General features: G+C 44.4%; 1 protein-coding gene across 6 annotated transcripts in view; it reads left to right on the forward strand.

Annotated features, from left to right (window-relative positions):
• fgfr3 (fibroblast growth factor receptor 3) overlaps positions 1-23,576 on the forward strand; it is an 81,756-nt gene that overhangs the window by 27,392 nt on the left and 30,788 nt on the right. For 4 of the 6 annotated variants that reach the window (XM_056393077.1, XM_056393079.1, XM_056393076.1 and 1 more), the window contains exons 3-5: positions 1,929-2,192; positions 6,196-6,261; positions 17,092-17,261. In XM_056393077.1, coding sequence (XP_056249052.1) covers positions 1,929-2,192; positions 6,196-6,261; positions 17,092-17,261 — 500 coding nt within the window. The remainder of the gene's footprint in view (positions 1-1,928; positions 2,193-6,195; positions 6,262-17,091; positions 17,262-23,576) is intronic. The other 2 variants (XM_056393082.1, XM_056393081.1) reach the window with 1 other exon arrangement.

A 23,576-nucleotide genomic window follows, 5' to 3' on the forward strand; every position in this document is an offset into this window, starting at 1 on the left:
CATGCTGGGTTTAAATTTATGCTCTCTGCACCGTCGCCTCACTGTTTCTCTTCTTTTTTCCTGAATGGGTCTTTTTGTTAGAAAAAAAAAAAAAAGTGTTGTAAATATCGTTGTCAAAGCCGGAGGCCACGCAGAGAGGCTACACAGCCACGTTAAGCACATTATTGATTTAACATCTCCACTAGTTTTAATGGGTGTAATAAGACAGAGAAAACAATTCACAACTCATCTATTCAGTTCACTTTATTTAAGAAAAACCCTTTCAGGCCTGAGTTACTTTCTTGCTCACATGTGTATTTCACTGCACACATGTAGCATGCAGAACCCATTGACTTAAGCATTCATTATTCATTCATTATTTCATTATTTTAGTATCTCCATGTTTGGGGATTTTCATCACTGGTGCGAGGGAGTATTTTCTTTACCTGAAGAGTAGTTCAGGATTTTGGGTTTTGATGATGAGCAGACATGCAGACATGTCGCAGAGGGACTTTTGGCGACGTTACCTGCCGGTTCACCCGCATAAGCAGCAGCTCCGTCTGTCTGCGAGGGCTGCGTTCGTCTCCCCGGCTGGTGTTCGTCTGCACCGACAGCCTGCCTCACACTGAAAGAACGCATCTATAATTTAGATCACCTATTATGTATTCCCCGTGAAGATTGTCTCGTCTGGGCTGCCGCTGATTTTCAACTTTGCCTCTCAACTCCAATTTTCTAATCTCAGTTCGAGGCTTTCTGCGAGAAAGAGGGAGCTGCGTTCACGTTCGCTGCCTGTCAGCGAGCCTCCGTAACGCTGCTGCCCTCTCAGCGGGTCAGCAGTGGGTGTGTTTGCCATCATAAATCACGCTCTTAACACACCTCATTCAGTGTTTCCCATGGGTGGGTGGGTGTGCGTTTGTGCGTGCGAACAAGCGCGTGTTGTGTACTCTGTTGCCCGAGCAGCTCGTTCAAAGGCTTCAGCTACACTCCTGCATATGTGAAAGTATGCAGGCAGTTGTGTGCTCATAAGTGTCCTTGTGTGTGTCCTTCTTCTGAATGGTTGCCAGACCGACCAGAGTGTGCATGAGGTTGTGTGTGTGTGTGTGTTTCTCCCTGATGGCAGTGATGTGTAATTGAGGTCGGGATGAGAAGACACCTCTGATGGAGGGACGGGCGGAGACACAAGGGGACCCAGTGTTTATATATATCCAGACGTGTCCTTCCATCTTTCCTCCGTCCTCAGCGGAGGCCGGCATCCTTAGTGGAGCCAGTAAACATGTTGATTTTTCCCTGTCTCTGACCAAGCTGGCACACGGAGCTCCTGGAGTAAATGAGCTGGTGTTTGACAGGGAAGGTTGAAGGGGGAGGAGGTGTCCATTCCCACACAGCCCAGATCTGTCGTCTTCTACATGCTGGAATAAAAAGTCTTCCAGAGGCAGATTAGCCGATAGCTCGCCAGTGGGTCGGTGGTTAACTGAGAAATATCTATGACTCTTAACAACATGGAGGAAAAGGGAAGAGGGTGTTTAAACAAAATATTAAACTCTTATTTATTATGATAATACAATCTATACCTGTGGGGAGTTTTTCTACAGTAATTATTATAATGTGTATTTAACAGGCTGCTACAAACACTCAATTTCATTGTTGATTACTCTGTTGTTTAATTCATTTATCAATCATTTACTTCATAAAATATAATCTCTAAGTCAAAGTATCTCATCATACAGATATAAAGATGCAAGTCTTCACATGTGAGAAGCAAGATGAGAGAATATTTGGCATTATTACTTGATTTATTCCCATAATTTATCTGTATATTTCATCCATTGTGACGTAAAGCATTTGAATTAAGATGTATTCAAAGATGTGGTCAAAATCTGAACACAGATTTAAAATCATTCATTAAGTTCTTTTCTCATGAACCACTATTTCTTTCTCTTTGTGTGCAGACTCTGTGTCCAGCGAGACAGCCTTCCTGGAGGACTATGTTCTGGGCATGGGGGACACACTGGAAATGTCATGTGACCTGGAAGACCACTCAGAGCCCGTCGTCTGGTTCAAAGACGGCATAGGATTGGCGCCGAGCAACCGGACACGGCTGGGTCAGAGGATGTTGCGCATCATCAACGTGTCGTACGAGGACTCGGGCGTCTACTCGTGCCGGCTCGCCCACAGCAACACGCTGCTCAGCAACTACACCATCAGGGTGACAGGTGAGAGGAAGTTGCTGTGTTCACAACTAACGTCACTCTACTCTAACAACCATAACCTTTGATCAGGTGTCATGTACGTGGAAATTACTTCAGATTAAGGCGTCACAAGCCAGTAAAAGTCAGCAAACACTGCATTTCCAACAAAAGCAAAGTCACTGTTTCCTCTGCAGCGATGCGCCTTTGCACCAGTATGCTGCTGAATTCACCATAGATTAAATGCTTTGTTGCATGCTGCAGGATGCAAGTGTAAAAGTGTAAGAGATACGAATCATATTTTCAGTGACGGTGCCCTTTAAATCTGGGACATACTCATTTTAAAGCCACTTGAGTCACTACGAGAGCTCGAGTGGAAACCGACTCTTTGGCTGCACGCTGTGGAGCTCTCCGCAAACTGACCTGCCTTATAGTTTTTCAGTCCGTCTGACAGACAACCGAGAATCAAAGTATTTCCTATCAGTAAACACGGTTGAGCAGTTACAGCAGTGACGTCTCAACATGACAGCATTTCAGAAGAAAACAATGAACACTTAGCTCGGGAGGAAAGTTCTATTATTCCTTCCTTCTGCTCGGCTTCAGCTCCCTGTTAGCTACATGCACACACACACACACACACACACACATATACACACACACACACACACACACACACACACACACACACACACACACACACACACACACACACAAACAGCATCATACCGGTATATGTTCACCGGCTGACACCCGGCCAGGTTTCACACAGATTCCTCCTGCTGATGCGCAGTCGAAGGTGAAATTAATTATCATATGAGGGAACGTTTTCAACAAGTGTGTGATGCACAATGAGCTCTAATAGGAATGTAGGAGGGGCGGGGGTGGAGCTGTTTGGGGGTGGGGGGGGCAGAAGGGGAGGGGGGCAGTAGCTTAACAGTCGGGCGGCTTTTCCCGTAAAACTCATGGACACCAGCTGAAACTGTTATTGACAACTAATTAGAAAGCAATTAGCGCAAAACATTTCATCATTGAAAACAGATGGGGTGGCAAGAAATGAGAGAGTTCACCCGCTCTCAACCCACCCCCCGTCCTCCTCACACACACACACACACACACACACACACACACACACACAACACACACACACACACACACACACACACACACAAACAGCATCATACCGGTATATGTTCACCGGCTGACACCCGGCCAGGTTTCACACAGATTCCTCCTGCTGATGCGCAGTCGAAGGTGAAATTAATTATCATATGAGGGAACGTTTTCAACAAGTGTGTGATGCACAATGAGCTCTAATAGGAATGTAGGAGGGGCGGGGGTGGAGCTGTTTGGGGGTGGGGGGGGCAGAAGGGGAGGGGGGCAGTAGCTTAACAGTCGGGCGGCTTTTCCCGTAAAACTCATGGACACCAGCTGAAACTGTTATTGACAACTAATTAGAAAGCAATTAGCGCAAAACATTTCATCATTGAAAACAGATGGGGTGGCAAGAAATGAGAGAGTTCACCCGCTCTCAACCCACCCCCCGTCCTCCTCACACACACACACACACACACACACACACACACACACACAACACACACACACACACACACACACACACACACAAACAGCATCATACCGGTATATGTTCACCGGCTGACACCCGGCCAGGTTTCACACAGATTCCTCCTGCTGATGCGCAGTCGAAGGTGAAATTAATTATCATATGAGGGAACGTTTTCAACAAGTGTGTGATGCACAATGAGCTCTAATAGGAATGTAGGAGGGGCGGGGGTGGAGCTGTTTGGGGGTGGGGGGGGCAGAAGGGGAGGGGGGCAGTAGCTTAACAGTCGGGCGGCTTTTCCCGTAAAACTCATGGACACCAGCTGAAACTGTTATTGACAACTAATTAGAAAGCAATTAGCGCAAAACATTTCATCATTGAAAACAGATGGGGTGGCAAGAAATGAGAGAGTTCACCCGCTCTCAACCCACCCCCCGTCCTCCTCACACACACACACACACACACACACACACACACACACACACACACACACAGATGCATGTGTTTGGCTGCAAGCCGGGAAGAAAATGGCCTTTTCCAGTACTGATCAGACATGGACAGCCTCTCCTCATGGACCCACATATCAGCTCCAGTCTGCAGGAGGACACATTCACACAACGCACTCCCCACACCACTTTATAATTTAAAATGAACAAACCATCCATCTCTCCAAGTCGTGCTCAGCTTGTGAAATCGGATTTTGTTTTCTTTAAACAAGTGCAAAAATTGAGGTGCGAGAACTGCTTCTGCTTCCAGCTCAGCTCAGCATGTTTCATGAGTAAAAACCACACGGGAAGCGAATTCATCGCAGCCTGTTGTCAGACATTTTCATATCATTTTAACACTCATGTACATGTTTAAATTTCCTATAAAGTCAGAATTTTTACAGTATGTGGCGGCAATATCCTGTTCTCCCCCCTGCCGAAACCGCCCGTTCTCCTCCCTCTACTCTAAACACAGCCTCAGCTCCATCTAAAACACACACGGACTATTGTGTTTTTCCTCAAATATTTGAGTAAGGTGTCAGATATTTAGGAGCAGTATCAGATTTAGCACCTGGACGGCGTCCAGACAGCGGAAAGCAGCCAGATCATATTGTACACACACACAGACACACACACACACGGTACACGTGTTGGAAACAAGAAGCTGTAATGTGAGGAGATGAAAGAAGTTATCTGCATGCTGAAGTGAATGAAAATGAACAACTTCTCTGTTTGGAGACTTTGCAGATGCAACACAAATTCCTCAGTGTGTTTTGGAGAATTGGCCGTGGGCAAATTCAGCTTAGATCAGGTTTAAGTAAAGACAGTTAGCATGTTAGCATTGTTATTGTGAGCATGTTAGCATGCTAAGACAGTTGACATTAACATTATACAGACTAAACATCATGTTAGCATTGTTATCGTGAGCATGTTAGCATGCTAAGACAGTTGACATTAACATTATACAGACTAAACATTAACATCTTAGTATTGTTATTGTGAGCATGTTTGTTAACAATAATTAAAATTCAGAGCTCATCCAGACTGTAATGTGTGTCAAACTGCCTTCTTTCTGCTGAGCTGCAACACAATAGTAGAGTGTTGTCATGGACTGAGGTGTCGGATAATAGAAAAAAAAAAACCTGCTAGTCAGGAGTTTCAGGAGCAGTTTTAGCTCGCTGGGGTTGTCAAGGTAACAGCTGGCTTTCATTAACAAGACCTGTGGAACTGAACCAGAAAACTTCAAGGTCAGATTGAAAATAATTACAGAGCAGCCGCGAAAATGTGTGATACAGCAAATCTAAACAGTCGTATCTGTGGCCGAGAAGTAATTAGATGTCATCTGACACGCTAACTGTTAGCAAGAGTTAGCGTCAGCGCGCGTTGCAAAGATATGGCTAGAAACAGTTGTTTTTGTATGTGTCTCTGTGTGTCTGTGTGTGTGTGTATCCCCACATGTGCACTCACACACACTCACACGAGCGTGTCGCAGCAGCAGCACTAATGACCCTCTCATTTGTACCGTCTGTGGAAATGTTTGGGTTGTAATATCTGAGAGAGCTGCCACGCTACAGAGAACTGTGGACTCATTCATGAGTTTCTCAATGAGCAGAGTCAGTTTTAACATGCATTCATGCATACATGTGTATGTGTGTGTACATTTGTCTAATCATACTTGTTTTTGAACACACACCATTTAATCTCCACTGGGCATTTAACATGCACAGAATTCCTGCTTTTATTTTTAATTTATTTTCTTTGTTTTTTTTCCCGCACTCTCTTTAGTTTTACTCTTGCACAAAATAAATGATGTGGTACAAACTTTCCAGATGTATTTTTTGACTTATCTGATGGCTGACACGGTTCAAGTAGTCTGAGGAATATAGAGATTTTATTACATAGAAGAAGTTGCTTCAGACGAATGAGGGCAGATGCAAAATAAGATGTTTAATATTAATTACACTGTATTTGTCTTTCTTTTAAGATTCTCTGTCGTCTGGTGATGATGAAGACTATGATGAAGATCCAGAAGATGCAGGTAATGCAAATGGTGAATTCTTAATTATCCTTTTTTTTAACCACACCACAAAGGTTAAACACTGTCATTTGCTTTTAGTTAAGTGGTGTTTTGGAGCCAGCGTTTTCAGATCATGATAAACAACCTTGTGTGACCTTTTGTGAATTAATGAATGAATGAATGAATGAATGAAGGAGATACAACAAAGAAAAGAAAGGATGGGTTTATTGAAAATGCCATTTCACCAGCCCTCACTATGGTTGTAGCTCTGTCTCTAACTTGGAAAGATGCCTAAAAGTTCCATTGTTTATCCTCATCAATAGACATTTTCAGAGATTTTACCACCTTTGTTTCTCCTGAACGTGTCAGTAGAATCACAAAGAGAAGAACAAAGCACCCTCCAGTCACATATTAACAGTATTCCTATCACATAAAACACCAGGCATTAATGTGTCCTGTCAAAAACACAACCTGAGTTCTGTGAAGGCAGCATGAACCACGTCGTTGAGCTTAACGAGCCGCACCTGCCACACACACACTGCTGGAAGGTGTTAACTGCTGCTAATGGGTCTGGGTTAAGAAGACACAGCTTTGTTTAAATGTTACTGTATATTGTTTTGCAACTTTATTTCCCTTCGATTGCAAAAGAAAAGATTTTTATTCCTATATGGGACGTATTAATATTAAAAGCTGTAAAGGTATAGATATGGATCCATCGACTGAACGAACCATAACCCCAACGCTTACTTAAAATGTCAGATACAGATTTATTTTGTCTTTTATTGGAGACCATAATTAGTTAGTATGAAGTGACAAAGCAATGGCACCCAGCAGGAATCAAGTGCAGTATAAATTAATTGAACAAAGTTAGAAAATTCCTCAAGCAGGCATTTAATATAAATGTAACTTAGTTTGATTACCTGACTGCTATTTAATTTTAAAAAATTATAAACATAAATGGACGGTGTAAATCGTTTTTTTCCAAACAAATCATGATACTTGCCTCCACATGGTTATTGCAAAGATTACAGACCATCTGATTCTTCATTAAGTCTTAATGTCTTCCAGTTACTTTCTGCCGCCAACCCTGGATTATTAGCAAAACTTGATAAGCAAGTGAAAAGTGCACCCCAGTGTTTGTGGTCTCCACGCATTATTTATGTTGTCAACATTTAATCTGCATTTTAGAGTTTGGGCTCATTTCACTTGTCGTGATAAAAAATGTTGTTTGTAGGAGCCACAAGGAAGTTGCTTTCACAGGCAACTTTGTGACAACTATTGGATTTATGCAGCTGATAGACTTACACGAGCACAATCTGAGTTTCATATCTGTGATTGGAATTATATGGCTCTTGTGTCTTCCTGTGCTCACATTAAAGCTTCTCCCTAGAGCTAAAAACTAAACGCCGCCGTCACACACATCAAAAGCCGGTGGTTCTCCGGCGGGGTAGCACCCCTCTCGGCGCTCTGTTGTGATGAGAGCTGCGTTGGCAATCGGAGACACGCGGAGTTCAGGTGCAGGTGAACAAAGAACAATGAGAGATGGCTTCTGCTGGCTGCGCACACTTTACACGCTCTGTTCTGTCAGCTAGCATGACTCCAGAGAGACAGAGAGCGTCTCCACCCCTCGGCGGGCTCTCGACCAGCCAGACGCCACACTGTGCCGCCTTTGTTGTATCGTACGGAGGGAGACAGCGGAGGGTGAGGCGCAGACAGTCAAAGGCAGACGAGAAAAATAACAGACATGAAATGATGGAAATACGGTGAAAGAGGAAGAGGTGACGGGATAGAAGTGAAGTGAGGGAGACAACAGGAAGCCAGACCGGGAAGCTGGGAAACTAACAGGAAGAAAGAGATAGATGTATGGATAGATTTAAGTTGATACAATTGATAAACACTAAACTTTCCAGTGAATTATATAACCATTTGCATACTTTGACAGTTCACAACAGTTCAAAGAAGAAAGATCCGATTAGACAAGTCTACATCTTGACAGTGGATTGCAGCCGTTAGTGCAAAACTGGAAAAACTGCCAGAAACATGCCAGCAGTGTCAAACAGCCCATGATATCTTGAACTAAATCCCAGAACCTTAACTGCTCAACAGGATTGCTGCCAGAAGCGAAATGTGGAACTGTTTCTGTGACGGAGTGACAGGCGGACGCCAAGCCGAAATCAAAGGCCCTTTGTAAACGTCACTACAAAGCTCCGACCAAATCAAGTATCGACGCACACTAGTAAAAAAAATACTGAGACTACTAAAACAGCACAAATGCCCCATTAATGTTTCACCCCGGCTCTTGTCATCCAGCTACAATCATTACATTTCAAGAGACAGATATTTGACAAGATGGGCTAGCACACAACAAAGACCGATTCTCATAACTAGAATTGTGCGAGAGTACTTACAGCTAATGGCTTTCTCAAGGACAAAGAAATCATCCTACAAAATAAAATCCCACAGAAAGGGAAACGCAACGAGCCCAGAATCAACTGCAACAGCTTATATGAAAAACATACTCTCAGACATACTGTTGAAAACCAACGCTTGTTACTCTTAGCGTGAACTATAAACTTAGTTCTCACTGAATCAATCTACGTTTGGGTCGTGGGGAGAGCAACAAGGAGACGGCTTCATCCGGCTAACGTGATCCACTTTAAGTTCCGCTTCCACAGTCGGACAAATGAACACCGACAACCGTCACTGCCTTAGATCATGTCAGTCCACCGATCTTAACCATCACTAACCTCACAGGAAAGATAATGTAGTTTAGAATCTAAATTAAGGAACAGAATACATTATGTATGTACTGTAGTTACCATTACTGCAATTATTCAAATTCTCTCAGTAAACCTGAGGTTAAGTACAACATAAATGTTATCATAAATAAACCTCATCTTACAATATCTTTGATCAAACATCGAGCTTGTTGTTGTTCTGGTGATCTGGGTGTTTTAAGATGCAGGCCCAGTTTCAGTCGGTCCAGGGACCTTGGTTGCATATCACACCCTATTTCACTCTTCCCCTCAGTTCCTGTCACTATCAAAATAAAGGTAAAAATGCCCCGCAGATATCTTAAAACGTGCTTTTAGTAGGGACATCACATTAAGCTGTTCGGAGCCAGATGCTGATGACAGAATGCAAAAAGAGCTCTGACAACAACAGACTGTCAAAAACATGCAACAACTGTTGGTAAAGCTGGTGCTTGGAATAAAAAATAACTGTAAAGTCTCGGCTACAAGTCAAGTAATCACTTCTCATTTTCTCATTTTACCGCTGTGAAACTTCCTGACGTAGCACTCAATGGTTCAAGTGCTCAGTCATTTAATAAACGCAGGAGTCTCTGCTAATGTCTCTTGTTTTGGTGATATCACTTTCAACATTTAATCTCTTCATTCTGCTCACTTCAGATGCCGCAGAATTAAAAATGTAATCTTGCCCCGTATTCATATTTGCCTTTTTCTTAAGGCACTTAGCTGACGCTCTTATCCAGAGAGATTATAGGGGGGAAAAAAAAAAAGCAGTAAAAAAGCTTCCTGTTGCTGTCTTTGTACTGTAAGTCGTTCTGGATAAGCTTAACGCCTGCAATGTAAAACCTGAATGTGTGTTGAATGTGCAGCTTTACTTCTTGGTGAAAGCCTGGAGTGTTTTCTAAACAGGCCAAAGTGGCAAAAGCGGCAGCGGCTTACTGCAGACATCCTGAATGCCAGTAAATAGCCTCAGACTGCCAGACTTAATCTCTGGATGTAAGTCTACCTCATGACATACGAGGCTCCGATTTCCTGGCCAAAAGGAGAGGGATTAGCCCAGAAACGCTAAACCCCTATCGCTGCTTAATGTCCGCTAAGCCACCGCTAATTAGCCGGCTGTAGCAGGAAGGAGCCATGTGACGAGCCACACAGCCAGACGGAGAGTCCCCGTCGGTGAGCGGAAGAGCATCCGCATCCACACGCAGAGAGGACAATAACTGAGATGTGGAGACGGTGAAAGAGTCAGGCGATTAATGAGGGAGAGGGAGTAGAAAACATTTGCTGACTGACAGGCAGACGGAGAGAGTCGCAGGGCGAGCGGAGAGAAAAGAGAAGATTTGAAGAGTTGAGTCACTCGGAGCCGTCGCTGGAGCTGCCAGTTGAAATGATGCTGCTGGCCACAGCTGACTGTTCTCAGAGGAGAGACAAACAGACAGAGAGAAAGACAGACAAGCTGCTGCAGTCATGAGCTCATTCTCCACCACCTCCAGAACGCGCTCAGCTGTCTCCAAAGGCCCTCTGGGGAGAGGCAGAGAAGATCTGCGCCCGCCCAGCAGCCACAGTAATTCCTGCGGAGACGACGCAGCGTATAAATGATGCTATCGACCAGATTGAGAGATTGACACCAGATTTTGTGTTTCAATTTTTTTTTATTAGAGGAGAAAGACTGGTCAGCTGTGCAGTTTGCACTTAAATCTCGGGCACCTGCACCGAGTGAGCAGGTAAAGGTTGAGAGTGAATAGACGCGGACTTTCACAGAAAGGAACCAAACTGTGAGGTCAACATGTGGCATTTCTGTTCTGAAAGGCAGCAGAAAGGAAACCAAACGGGCTGAAGGAGTTGAAATTGAAACTGGTTACTGATAATAACATCAGCAAACAAGTCAAATCTCCCAACCCCAGAAAGGCCATCCTGTATTCATATAAATCACACATCAGATATGCAAAATAAACTGCACAAAATGTTTAAAAGGCCTGACTACAACTATAGATGTAATAATAATAATAATAATAATAATAATAATAATAATAAAATTGCAAATGAAGTGTTGAACTGAAATGAATGAATGAATGTTCTTGAATCAAGGTGTCATCTTGAAATATTTAGAACAGAACTGTGGAAAAGTGAAATACTTTAAACAACGCATCAGTAAAAGAGCAATAGATTCACTTATGTGTGATGCATTCCTCATTTGCATTTGTCAGTAAAAAATATTTCACCTGTTTTGACTTGTAACTGTGCAGTAGTTCCCCCGCTTGGACCACTCTGTGCTCCGTGATGCAACACTTTCTATAGTTTCAAGACCAGAACCAATCAGCTGTGTTGGAGTCTGACAGACGAGCAAATAAAAAGGTCCGAGATGAAACCGTCATCCGCCCTCACACGATGAATATGATTTATTAAAGTGAGTACTTTTTGCAGTGTGGAAAGTGGCGTACACACTCGGAGGCTGTGTGAAGTGAAAGGGCAGTGTGTGTGTGTGTGTGTGTGTGTGTGTGTGTGTGTGTGTGTGTGTGTGTGTGTGTGTGTGTGTGTGTGTGTGTGTGTCGAAAGCGAGGAATGTTAACAGAGCCTAATCTGTGCTGTGCTGTGCTCCTGAGCTATGCAGCCTCCTTGTTTACCCTGGCAGGAGAGCAGAGAGCCGGACGCCGGGCCACGCTACGCTGCTCCGCAGCCGCCATTCCTCTGACTCTGTTTGCCTAGAGTCCCTGCAGGCCCTCCGGGGCAGCGCGCCTTCAAAGAGCCCCAGTGTAATCTGTAATGAAATCTGCCTATGTGCTCGCAGGCGTCAGCGAGGGCAAATTATACAATTACACAATTAGATGCCCCCCCTCCTCTCCTCCTCCTTTTCCCCAGATCGGTGTCTGAGCGCTGAAGGGCCTTGTGCTGTGGCGATCAGCGCTGCAGCGTGTCCTGCTCCAGCTAATTGCTGTTGCACTAAAGTTGGGCCGATAGAGAGCCACAGTCACGCTCCTCCGACCTGCAACACAGAGCCAGAAGTCAGAGGAAAAGTGAACAGAGCGCTGCAGGGGTGTGTGTGTGTGTGTGTGTGTGTGTGTGTGTAACGGTAATACCTAGTCCAAATAAAAAGAAAATGCAAGCCAATCCTCTCAACCTGTTATTTTAATAACAGAAGTATTTAGAAAATGTTAATGTATCTGGATCTGGATCAATATACACACAGTGACAATCACGCAGTGCTTGTGCCAGACTTCTGTCTTTCAAGTTTAGTAGTTCATTAGAAAATATGGAAAAAGAAAAGAAGGTCCTGGAGCTTTACCAAAAACTAATGTTGTTTTGTGATTTGGCCCTTTGCCAAACTTTCCACCGAATTTCACTGAAATTAGTCACAATTTTGAGATACCCTATTTAATGTGCATTATCTCCAGTCTAATGCTACTCATCCCACTCCTGTCATCTGGTAATAACTGATGATAGTTTAGGATTATCGCTGTCTCACCCCACTCGACCCATTCAGTGGAGAAACAATATAAAACAATACAAAATGTCAATAATGAAGAGTGGCAACACATCTTAATTATAATATTCTGTCTAGTATGCTAACTGTTAGCGTTATCATCCAGGACATTTTGCACTGCTAGCATTGCTTGGTAAAAGCTAAACAAACAGTGTTTAATGAAGCTGGCTAGCTAGCTAACTGACATAGCATATAAATGCAGTCAGTGTATCATGCAATGAGAATGGACTAGTTCAACATCTTTAGCTTATATTTTGCTAGCTGGCAAGCTGGTAACGATGTCACCCTCAGTTTTTAAAAACGGTTAGCTGTTAGCTTCGCAGAGCGTATCTGCACACTTCATTGATGTTGTGCCAGCGCTGCTGAGGCAGATTTACTCTGTAGTCTCAAATGTAGTTATAAACAAACTAAAATAAGTGGAGTTGCCTCATCTATCAACCTGGTGCCAGTCAGTCACATTCAGTCACTGTTTTGGCCGACGCCCAGGATGCTCGCTCTGCAAACCTACAGTCAGAGCGTGCACGCCGCTGCACTTCACTGAAGCAGTGTCATTAATAACTAGGGTTTCCTCAGTGTTACATACAGAACCTTTAAGTAGCAGCAGGTGTTGTTGTGTATGCTGACTTCAGTGTTTGAGCTCGGATCATGCCTCAGACTGTGCTACTGATCACAGCTTTGATGAGCGAACTGGGAGCTGTAATGGAATCCAGTTTCCCAGTAAACATACCAATGCGTGTGTGTTTGGAGGCGTGACAGCTTCTGTGCGTGTGAATGAGACATAACTCCGCCCAATGACTGACCTCTCCCTGTCAGTGATTTCTGCAGCCGCGCTTTGGAGTCTGTTATCGAACGGAAACCAAACAAACAGCCGAGCAGGAATACGGCCGTGTATTTTTAGGCTCCCGGAGCGACCCCCCGCCCGCCCCCCCCTCGGTTAACCTCTGCAGCCGACAGGAGGACATGCACGGCTCTGTAACTGCAGAGCGGAGAGAGTATGTTACAGTAAACCACTTTCCACTCTAGTGGCTGCACGCAGGGCAGCATTATCTGCTGACCCCGTCCCTGCGGAGGTTTAGGGGGTATCTGCTCTGGGCCCCCACCTCCTCCTCCTCCTCCTCCTCCTCCTCTTAGAATCCCACTCCCCTCTGCTGAGGAAATACCATCCAGCCAATTAGACACGGGATGGGATTCCTGTGTGTTTCTGAGCATATAGAGCAGGACTCCACAGTAAATCAAAAACACTCTCAAATCAAAATATCGACTGCTGTTGCTGAACTGGAAAAGGCTGAAATTTTTACTTCTTCTTAGAGTGGAAAGTGCCGGTATCAGCTTCCTGAAGTGAGCTGTTCAGAATCCACAGAGCCAACAAATCACACTGTTAAAGCAATATTATATTCACTTTGCAGTCCAAACTATTTCTTGTTTCTGTAATAACTTTGAACTTTGATCCTGGTTTTTGTTCTCTGCATTATTATCCCATTTTTATTGATTACCTGAAACATATTCTGTGCTTTCACAATTGCAAGCTGCAGAAAAAAAACCAACAAACTGGATTCACAGGTTAAAAAAATGGTTAAAATTTGTTCATATTAATCTGCTGCTTTTACAAAAATATTGTAAAAGAATGGATTAGCCTTAGCTATATTCCCTCAAAAACTGAGGGAGGTCCTTCTGCACGGGACAGGAATGTGGAGCACTTTCCAATGTCCCTGTGCAGACAAAAAGAAACCAAAAAACTAGCACCACCTTCAGACACTTCACTGCCAGAAAATCCAAAAAGAAGACATCACAGCTCTGCCCACTCTGTTTTACTGACAGGTGATCTCGTGCAGAAACAGAGCAGTTAGCACTTAGCAGCTAATGGTCAGCGGGTAAACCCCAGTGTCTGTGTGTTTTTGGGACAAAACCATGGCGAGCGCCCCCAGCTCAAGCTGAATCCACGCAGGTGTCTATTTTGGGTGAGAAACGTCATGGTGGCTGAAGGATCATCAGCCGGAGGAGGAAGGTGTTTTCAAGCCCACATGAGTTCAGGAGCAGCAGCAGCAAGAGGAGGAGGAGGAGGACCACACATTGGGAGAGAGACTGTTTAAAAACTCAGTGTGTGTTTCTGTTTGACCGAGTGTGTGTGTGGCTCATTACGATGCCAAGAAAACAATGTGTTCAGACTCCTTGGAGGATTGTCCCACGCTGCGCGCAGTGTCGCTCCAAATACGCCGAGACAGAGGAGACGCAGACAGAGAGAAGTAATGATATCTAACAGATATTTCCCTTTTAAGGTGGCAGCAGTTATGTGCGTGTGTGTGTGTGTGTGTGCGTGCATGTGTGTGTGGTTGCACGTGGAGAGTGTTTGTCTTTGCAAGCTGGGGAGTCTCTAACTCAAGCAGGGAGCAGTGTTCAGCTGCTCCATTAGAGTTTGTTAAGACGCACACACACACACGCACACACACACACACACACACACACACACACATACACACACAGTTAGTTCAATAGAAGTGAAGCAACGTTTTGTTTGTTTGCTTTCTAAGAAGATACGTCTGTGTCTTTCATCACTGAACCTCTCTCGGCCTGCTTGTAATTACTGCGTAAAGCCGAAGCCAAAGTTTTATGGCAGGAGCCACAGAAGTGTGTGTCAGAAATATATCAGAGCAGCTCAGACATTATGATAAACAGACACACACACACACACACACACACACACACACACACACACGTGGAAGATCAGAGATAATCACAGACAGGTATTACATTTATATTTTCTGTGATTGACATCTCACCTGAGCTGTCCCGCTAAGATCAGCTCCGCCCACGTGGTGCGGGAGAGTGAGAGTTACTCTTTAGTGTGATAGCACACACTCACATGAGCGCACACAGACATACAGACAACCCTCAGATATTGAGATGGTAATTAGCTCCTCTCTCTCTCCTCCTGCATTTAGAAAGTAAAAGAGACATCTGATGACCGGTCAGCCACCTCCCCAGCTTTTGTCCTGGGAAACACACACTCACACTCACACTCACACACACACACACACACACACACACACACACACACACACACACACACACACACACACACACTATATAAAGAGAGTGAGTGAGCCATGCATCAGTGCTCTCACCCTCCACACCCACACAGCAGGAACAATAGGCCTCTCTGACTCGCTACTCTCCCTTTGTCCGTCGTCTTCTCAATACAACTCAATAAATCGCCCTGACAGGTTTCCAAACTCTCAGGATCTGATGATTCAAATGAACTCTTGCATTGTTAGCGGAGGGGGGGAGAGAAGAAGACGATAAGCTTTGTTTGACCCTCACGACGCTTCACACACACACACGTTTTGTGTCCTTTCAGCGTCTGTCAAGCTGTGTTTTACACCGTTTGCGCATCTTGAACTTAACTGTATCTCTCCGGACAGAGAGGTGGGATGGAAACGGGAGAAAGACCAAAATGTAAAAGGTCTCATGCCGACTGCAGCAAGTAAACATCCTGCAGAAACTACTGGATGTGTCCAAACTTCTTTTTACTGAACACCATCACAGAATCTCTTTTCAAAAGCTGCTTTTATATTTTTTTAGCTTTATAACTATAACCATGTAAAGTGTATCAGTAGTGTCTTCTACCAGTATGATAGGTATGATAGTCTCTGTAAATGGCCCAGGTACTGTATGTTGTTCATCAAGGCGCTGAGGGAAGACCTCCAGTGAAACCACAACCTCACATCTGTTCTGGCACAGTTCATAACTCGTACAATATGGACCAATTTGAAGACAGGGCAGAGGTACAAGTTGTCCCATCTGTGCCATCTTTTAGCAATTTCAAAAACATGTTACTATGAATTCCTGGAGGGTCTTTCCCCAAATTTCTATGATCTGAGAAAATGGAAAACTTATGGACGAATCGGTTCAGCACATCTTGGCAAGGAGAGTCAGACGGGTCAGTCACAAGAAATGACGACCTGAGATGTGACTCCCTAAAGTCTTGAAAGCAATAATCTCCACCCTTCAGTCAGTTTTATGAAAACACTATTAACAAAAGCTTTCAAGAGAAATGTTTTTAATGTTGTGTCATTTCAACAGTTTGGATTCAGACCTGAAAGTCTTGCATCTTGTATGATTTTGCTTTCAAAGAGTTGTTACTTGGTCTGGACTGACGCTGATAGACTCGAGACTTAAATTACATGACATTTGACATTAGACCCAGACTCACCTCAGGTGACTTGAAACTCGACCTGCAACCTGTTTCAAAGACTTGACTTGAGACGTCACTTGGACTGATCTGAAATGACTTGATATATGACTTGAAGACATGCTCAGACAGACACGGGACTTTGTCTTGAATGACTTTAGATCTGTCTTTAGACTTAACTTGAGATCCGTCTCAAAGGGCTTGATGCTTGACTTGTATCAAATGATTTGAGATGTACACTTTTCTTGAGTTACTGTACCTAAGATGTAACTTAAGTTTTGCCTCAAACGGCTCTGACGGACTCAAGACTTGACTTGGACTTGTCTCAAATGACTCGAGACTTGTCAGCGCTGCTTTCCATCCACCCATCCGTTAAATGTTATATCTTAGTAGTGATTTTTCCATGACTGACACGAGACCCTGTTTTTTGTGCGCCCCCTCAACAGAAGCTCCATATTGGACCAGGCCCGATCGGATGGACAAGAAGCTTCTGGCCGTTCCTGCTGCCAACACTGTCAAATTCCGCTGCGCCGCGGCCGGAAACCCGACGCCGACCATCCACTGGCTGAAGAACGGCAAAGAGTTCAAGGGAGAGCAGAGGATGGGAGGCATCAAGGTGAGAGAATTTAGCCTCAGACTTGTTAACGCCTAAAGGTTAAAGGAGCAGCGCGCTGATTTAGAGATTCAAATCCTCACACCAGCTCCGAAAGAATCTGCCTGGAGGAAGCGATGTTCAACGTGCCTTTTAGCAAGGCATCTTAATCCCCCGCTAGGCCAGTGGAGCTGCTGTGTGTCCATTAGTAGATCGCTGCGAGTGCTGCGATCGTCCCCGGTGTGAATTTCTATAAGTGGAAGAGTGTGAAGCGGAGTGCTGAAAGAGCGCTCATGGTCAGTGAATCTTCTCACGGTAAATAAAGGTCAGAAAACACGCCTCAGGGCCCAGCAGGATTCAGACCGAAATATATTTAGAGGCTCAAACTGCTGCGCTGAAATCAGAGTGGTACACAGATACGTGCGTGCTTGCGTGATAGCTCAGTGTTGACAGTAACACAGTGCAGCAAACAGCTGTTGTACTCAGTTTTGTCATCGGATTCACTCTAAACACTGGGCTCTCATGTGGAATGGCACTGCTTAAAGTAATAGGGCTTGGTTTACTTTTGTGTTCGTTTAATGGCCCCGAGCTGTAGGATTAAAAGACAAACGCGGTGCGGTAAGAACATTGGAATTCAAACAGTCAAAACGTGTGTTTTGGTTCAAAATAAACTTAAACTTAATGACATATAAATTCCAAAATTATGTCCAGAGATGTAAATCCTCCCGGGATCAGTCTGTCCTGCGTCGTACACTCTCTCCCTCTCAGTCGGCGCTCTGCCTTCATAAAGTGAGGACGAGGGGATTTACCTGTTAAGATTTAACAGTCATACTTGACCAACTTGCACAGTAAATAAAGTGAAACTGTTGTTTTGAGGAAAGTTTCCTCTAAGCATCGACTTCATTACTTCAAAACTTTCCACTTTCCGTACGTACTCTCAGATGAGCATCACTTCTTACAGTGTATTGTTATGTTGTTTTAAAGAGCAGTATTTTTGTAAACCAATTACATTAGCTACATGAGGACATTTCGACTCTGATCAAAGTTTAAGGCCAATCCCTTGTAGCTTTTCATGTGGCTCTGCAGCCCTTTCAGACAGTATGATTTTTGGTTTATTTTTTGTTTCCATAAGCTTCCCTTTCAATTTAAAGTCTGCCCTTTCACTACAACAAACGTCTCCCTTCCTGTTAGCCTGGTTTGTGTAGCTTTTTTCTGCACCGCTGGCTTTTGCAGCTGCCCACTGCAACCTCAGATGACAATTAAATGCTAAACCTTAGTGTAACGGTAGCACAAGTAGAGAAGAGTCTACTGACTCAGCTATGACTGCTACAGAACAAATTTACCTCAAGCTTGCTAACATTGGCAAAAAGAAATTGCCACCATAAGCAGCTGGTCATACCAGACCATGAGTGTACTGAACTAAGTGGTGATGCATTGTATTACCCATGTCTTCAGTTGTTTATCTGTAAGAGCAGGGATTAGTATTAGGATTAGGTAATTAATTGCAGTAGAAACTTCAGCATCTGTAATAATGTCAGTGAGAATAAAGGAGGGAAAAGACTGAATTTAAAGTTTAATGTGATGACTTTACTTTGAAATTGCATCTTCTAACATCAACAGAGTTAAACGTGTGTCAGGCTGGAAGCGAGGCAGTGGGAGACACTTTCTTCCCCACCCCCCACCCCCCACCCTCCCAGTGGAGGTTTGGCATTTAAAGGGTTAAATGTAATGAGATCCTGCAGCTATTAACAGTTTACAGAGATCTACAACATCTGCTCCCAGCAGACCAACAGCAGTTGTCTCCCTCCCTCTGTCCCCACTCACACACACACACACACACACACACACACACACACACACACACACACACACCTGTCACCAGCCCTCAGGACGCTCCCACTTGGACTGCAGTGGCTCCCCGATGACTTTTAGCGTGTTTAGTTTAGTGTGCAGGAATATTTGCTGATGATAAAGTCTAATCCCAAACTGACCGGTCGGAGCACTTTGATATTTATTCCGTCTGTTCGCCAAATCTCCGACTTCTCCCCCAGATCCCCGAGTGTCCCTGATCTCTGCCAAACGACTCACCAGCGGCGAGTTGAAAAGCACAATATACATGTTTTTGTGGCGACTGAGGTGGTATTAAGATATTAACGTCAGCCCGATCAGTGTCATTTCCTCACGCTACACTGAACCTGTGCGGCGCTTTTATTTCCCTGAGCAGCAGTAGCCATTTTGTGCGCTCCCCTGCTTCAACACATGCTCCTATGGGATGATTGATATATAATTAGAGATTGATATGTGTCGCTGACGCTCCATGGTAAGACTCTGCAGAGTATGTGAGGTCCCGTTGGCCTTGTACTGTGTTGTGTCAGTGTGAGATGTGACACTATAAGTTGTCAACAAGCCACCGGGACAAATTCCTGTACATTTTCCGCTCCGTGTGGCGCAGCGGGTTTTGAGCTTGGCACCGGCCATCGCTGTGGGTTTAGTTCCCACTGTGGCCACCCAAGCTGAAAGTATAGGCAATCATGGTGCTGTAAGTAAGTGTCCAACCAAAGAGAAGATGTTATATTTGGTGGTGTAGGTTAACTTTGTCCTTTGTCTGCTCACATCAGTCTGACGTATTAAGACGTTTCCCTCCTTCTCTTTCCATTAAATACTTCGTGTCTCACCCTCCGTCCCTCATCGCTTTGATGTCTGTGAATTACAACTTTGTTCCCGTATGAGTTAAGATTTCACCACCTTGTTCCTCTTATTTGGAGCATGTGCAACTTCCTTAAATTCCTAAATCATAATGACCATGGAATGAAAGTAAAAATACGTTCTTCTCTGTGTCTTTATTTAGACATTATCTCTTGCACCTCCACCCTCCCTCCCTCCCGTCCTGGAGCTCTTCTAAAATCCAGTTAGCCAATCACCATGTGGCCGCCGTCGGCCTTGAGGGAGGTGAACAGAGAGGTCACTCTCTATAGAATCAGGGTGCTGGGTGACAGACAAGCCTGTGACACGGCCGGGCTGCAGGGGGGTCAGGGGTAACATCTTTACCCCGGTCTTAATGTCAGAACCTCTGCTGACCCGGCACACTGCAAAAAAATGGCAATATTAAAGTATTTTTTAAAGCAGTAACTTCAGTCATTATCTTAAAAATCAGTTCACCCCAGTTTTTAGACTTTCCTCTAGTTTTGGTTTTGATCGCTGAGGGTTTGAGGTATTAGCCACCGAGACTTATTCTGCCTCCTCAAAACAACGGAGGTGAATGGAATATATTTGAATGTGCCCATCAAGATAATCCACATCACTAAAAGAGAAAAAAAAACTTTTAACCCTTTTATTTCTTACCTGTTGTTGCATTCCCAATGTTAACAATCCACAAAGACTCATTTTGCTCTGAAAGATCTGTGCGCTGACAGTCAAGTCACATTATCTCCAATTAAGCTGAGCGATGTGCCTAATGTCATTATATTGCCACCTAATTTTTAACATGGTTATCCTCCGGGTCCCTCTCTTTGTTCGTGCCACATGCTTGTGGTTGTTAATGTTCGTGCAGCGCACACATCAGCCGTCAGTCAGACTTCTTCCTCCGTGTGTCGCTCATGGTGGATGCTGCTGCTGCTGCTGCAGAATATGATCTGTAGTCTATTCATGATGTTTTGGAGAAATCCCGGCAGTGATGGAAACAACATGAAATCACTTTATGTACACATCACCCAAGAAGAGGACACCAGGAATACATGGTGGCATCCAAACGAATGACAAAATCACAAATGACATAAAACAATTAGACAAAAATCCTACAATAAAAGAACGATACTTCTCAGTAGCTTAATTGTGCTAAAAAGTATTAACATTATAGAAAAAGGGTGAGTGTTGTATGTAAAGTATGATATATAATAAATATGTAAAGAGGAGGATGAAAATCAAGATGAGGATTGAATCGTTGTTGTGTTGACAGACAGATAATAGACAGACATTCAGTGCATTCAGTCTCCCCGTGTCACAGCCCTCATCACCCCACCTCATATCTGCCTGTGATGAGTTCATCCAGCGGGGTCAGGCGGGAGATGGGTGGCGGGTGGTGGTGTGGGGGGGGCGACGACACCCTGACAGTCTGACAATGGCCTTCTAAAGACTCTATTCCTCCACCGAGGACCTCAAGGTGAAGCCGTCTTCCTCTCACGTCCGTGTTTTTGATTTGACAGCCGTGGTTAATTTCAACAGAATGAATTGCGAGCGCGTCTTTTGGACGGTTTTGTCACATGTCTTTTTCGAGGCTGGGAGTGTCTTATGACAGCGCGCTGACCTGCTAACTGATCCACGCTGATCGGCACAGCGGAGTCCTCTCCGCTCAGCGCTGCCGTGTGTCATTTACTCTAAGTGCCTTCAGATCTGCAGAGGTGTGAGAGGAAGTCACTGACTGAGCGGACCATTAAGGTCCATTACCAGCTTACGAACACACCTCCTGTCTTCACACTGGAGTGCTGGAAAGTGGCATTTCTGGGGACGTGCCGTGTTCTCCTTTGTTCCTTAAAGGCATCCATTTTAACAAGTGACTTCCACACAGGCGTAAAATCACATTTCTGTCCTAAAGTATGAAGAGATCCATACAGTCTCATCAGGTTCACTCAAAATGTGACAAAAGATTACGGCACTTTAAGGCAAATTGGTTCTCCCGTTCCCAACATGCATCAGCAGAGTCGAGAGGATTCTTGAAGATGAGTTTGTGTGACGAGCAAAGTATTTCACCTTTTTTAAAGCTGGATGTGATATTTAATTTCTCCGGATAAGATGTTGCTGAGAGACACTCATCCTGGAAGAAAGACAAAAAACTTTGACTGTATAATCAGGGATTAATGCTTTTTTTAGGTGGAGTTAATGGAAGTCTGGAATGAGAGCTGCACGTACTTCAATGGTAAAATAAGATCCAAAGTTAATATTTCAGGCCAGAATAGACTAAATGAAAAATGGAAATCGACTTCGAGGCGGCTCTATCAGCAGCACCAACAGTTTCCAGACCTTGAAATTTGCTTTGCCTGCCTGGCTGTGTGCTACTCTTGATGCCAAACGCACGGAGCACCGGTGGGAGGAGAGGTGCGAACAGGTGGGAGGTTCATTCTAACGAGGCAGCGCAAAGATGCAAATAAACCATTTTAACTAATCACTCCCCAGCCGCTGAAATCGGCATAAAAAATTATGCGCTTATCTCTAAATGAGTGTGAGAGATTCCTGCAGTCTCTGCCGTCCTCAGCTGATTTTCCTGTGTGTGAAAAGTTTCTCCCTCAGTTCATTAAACCCTGCAGCCGTCTGAGCGCGGCGGGACATGTGTCGATAAAGAGAAGTCCCGCTCCAGAGAGCAGCGCCGTTATGCACGGCTGTCCGCCGTGTTTGCCTTTATTAAATCACGTGCAAATGACACCAAGCTGCTGCACAGTAACCCCCATACAATCCTACAACACACCATCTCTGCGTTCTGTTGTTTAGGTGCGAGATTTCCGATTACAGCAGCAGGGGATGGAGTAGAAATAAAACTGAAATAGCTTTGGATCGATGTGCGAACATTTCTTAAATGATATATTTCTATCATTATTGTAGAAGTTAAATAAGAAGCCCACACCATCTGCCTCTGGCTGCAGATCGGAGGGGCTGTGTGTTCAGCTCGTGCCGCTCGGCGCCATCCAGACAATGATTTCCTGGAGGAGCCTCGTTCCGTTTGTGGAGCTGCTGTTGTTGTCGTGCGAGACTTGTGATTGGCACAAGTGTTTCACCAGTGATGTGACTGGCTAAGAGAGAATTTCTTTTTTCAAATCACCACACCCTCTGATTTGTATTCCACGTCAGCCCGAACCGAAGCAGCAGGCGCTTTTGAAGACTCCCACACAGTCCGTGCGTCCAAGATCTGCCGTGCAGTTGCACTTGTGCAGTTGAAATAGGGAGATTGTGTCGTCATGGTATTGCCAGATAAGAAAGGTAATGCCAAGAAGATGTCCTCTCTGTCTGGCCACAGCTGATTCTATTGTGGTTCGTTTGTCAAGGATATTTCGTGTACATGAGCTTCCTTTAGGGGAATAATGCTTCATAGACATGGATAAAAATCTTTTTTTTTTCAGTCAGTCTGTAATGGTCTGAGCGCCTCTTCACATTCCTGTGTTCAGCAAAGTATACCATCTATCTGCAGCTGCAGTATGAAAATGTCAATATTTGCAGAATAATTTTCACTCTTCAAAGCACAGATCCCATTAACATCCAGTCCTACACACCTGTAAGTTATACACACATATTCCCTGTATTTTCTTCGCCGTGAGCCCATTGGAGGACGTTCTGACATTCACTTCTATCTCT

The sequence above is a fragment of the Seriola aureovittata genome, chromosome 13, assembly GCF_021018895.1.
Source record: "Seriola aureovittata isolate HTS-2021-v1 ecotype China chromosome 13, ASM2101889v1, whole genome shotgun sequence".
Classification (NCBI taxonomy): domain Eukaryota; kingdom Metazoa; phylum Chordata; class Actinopteri; order Carangiformes; family Carangidae; genus Seriola; species Seriola aureovittata.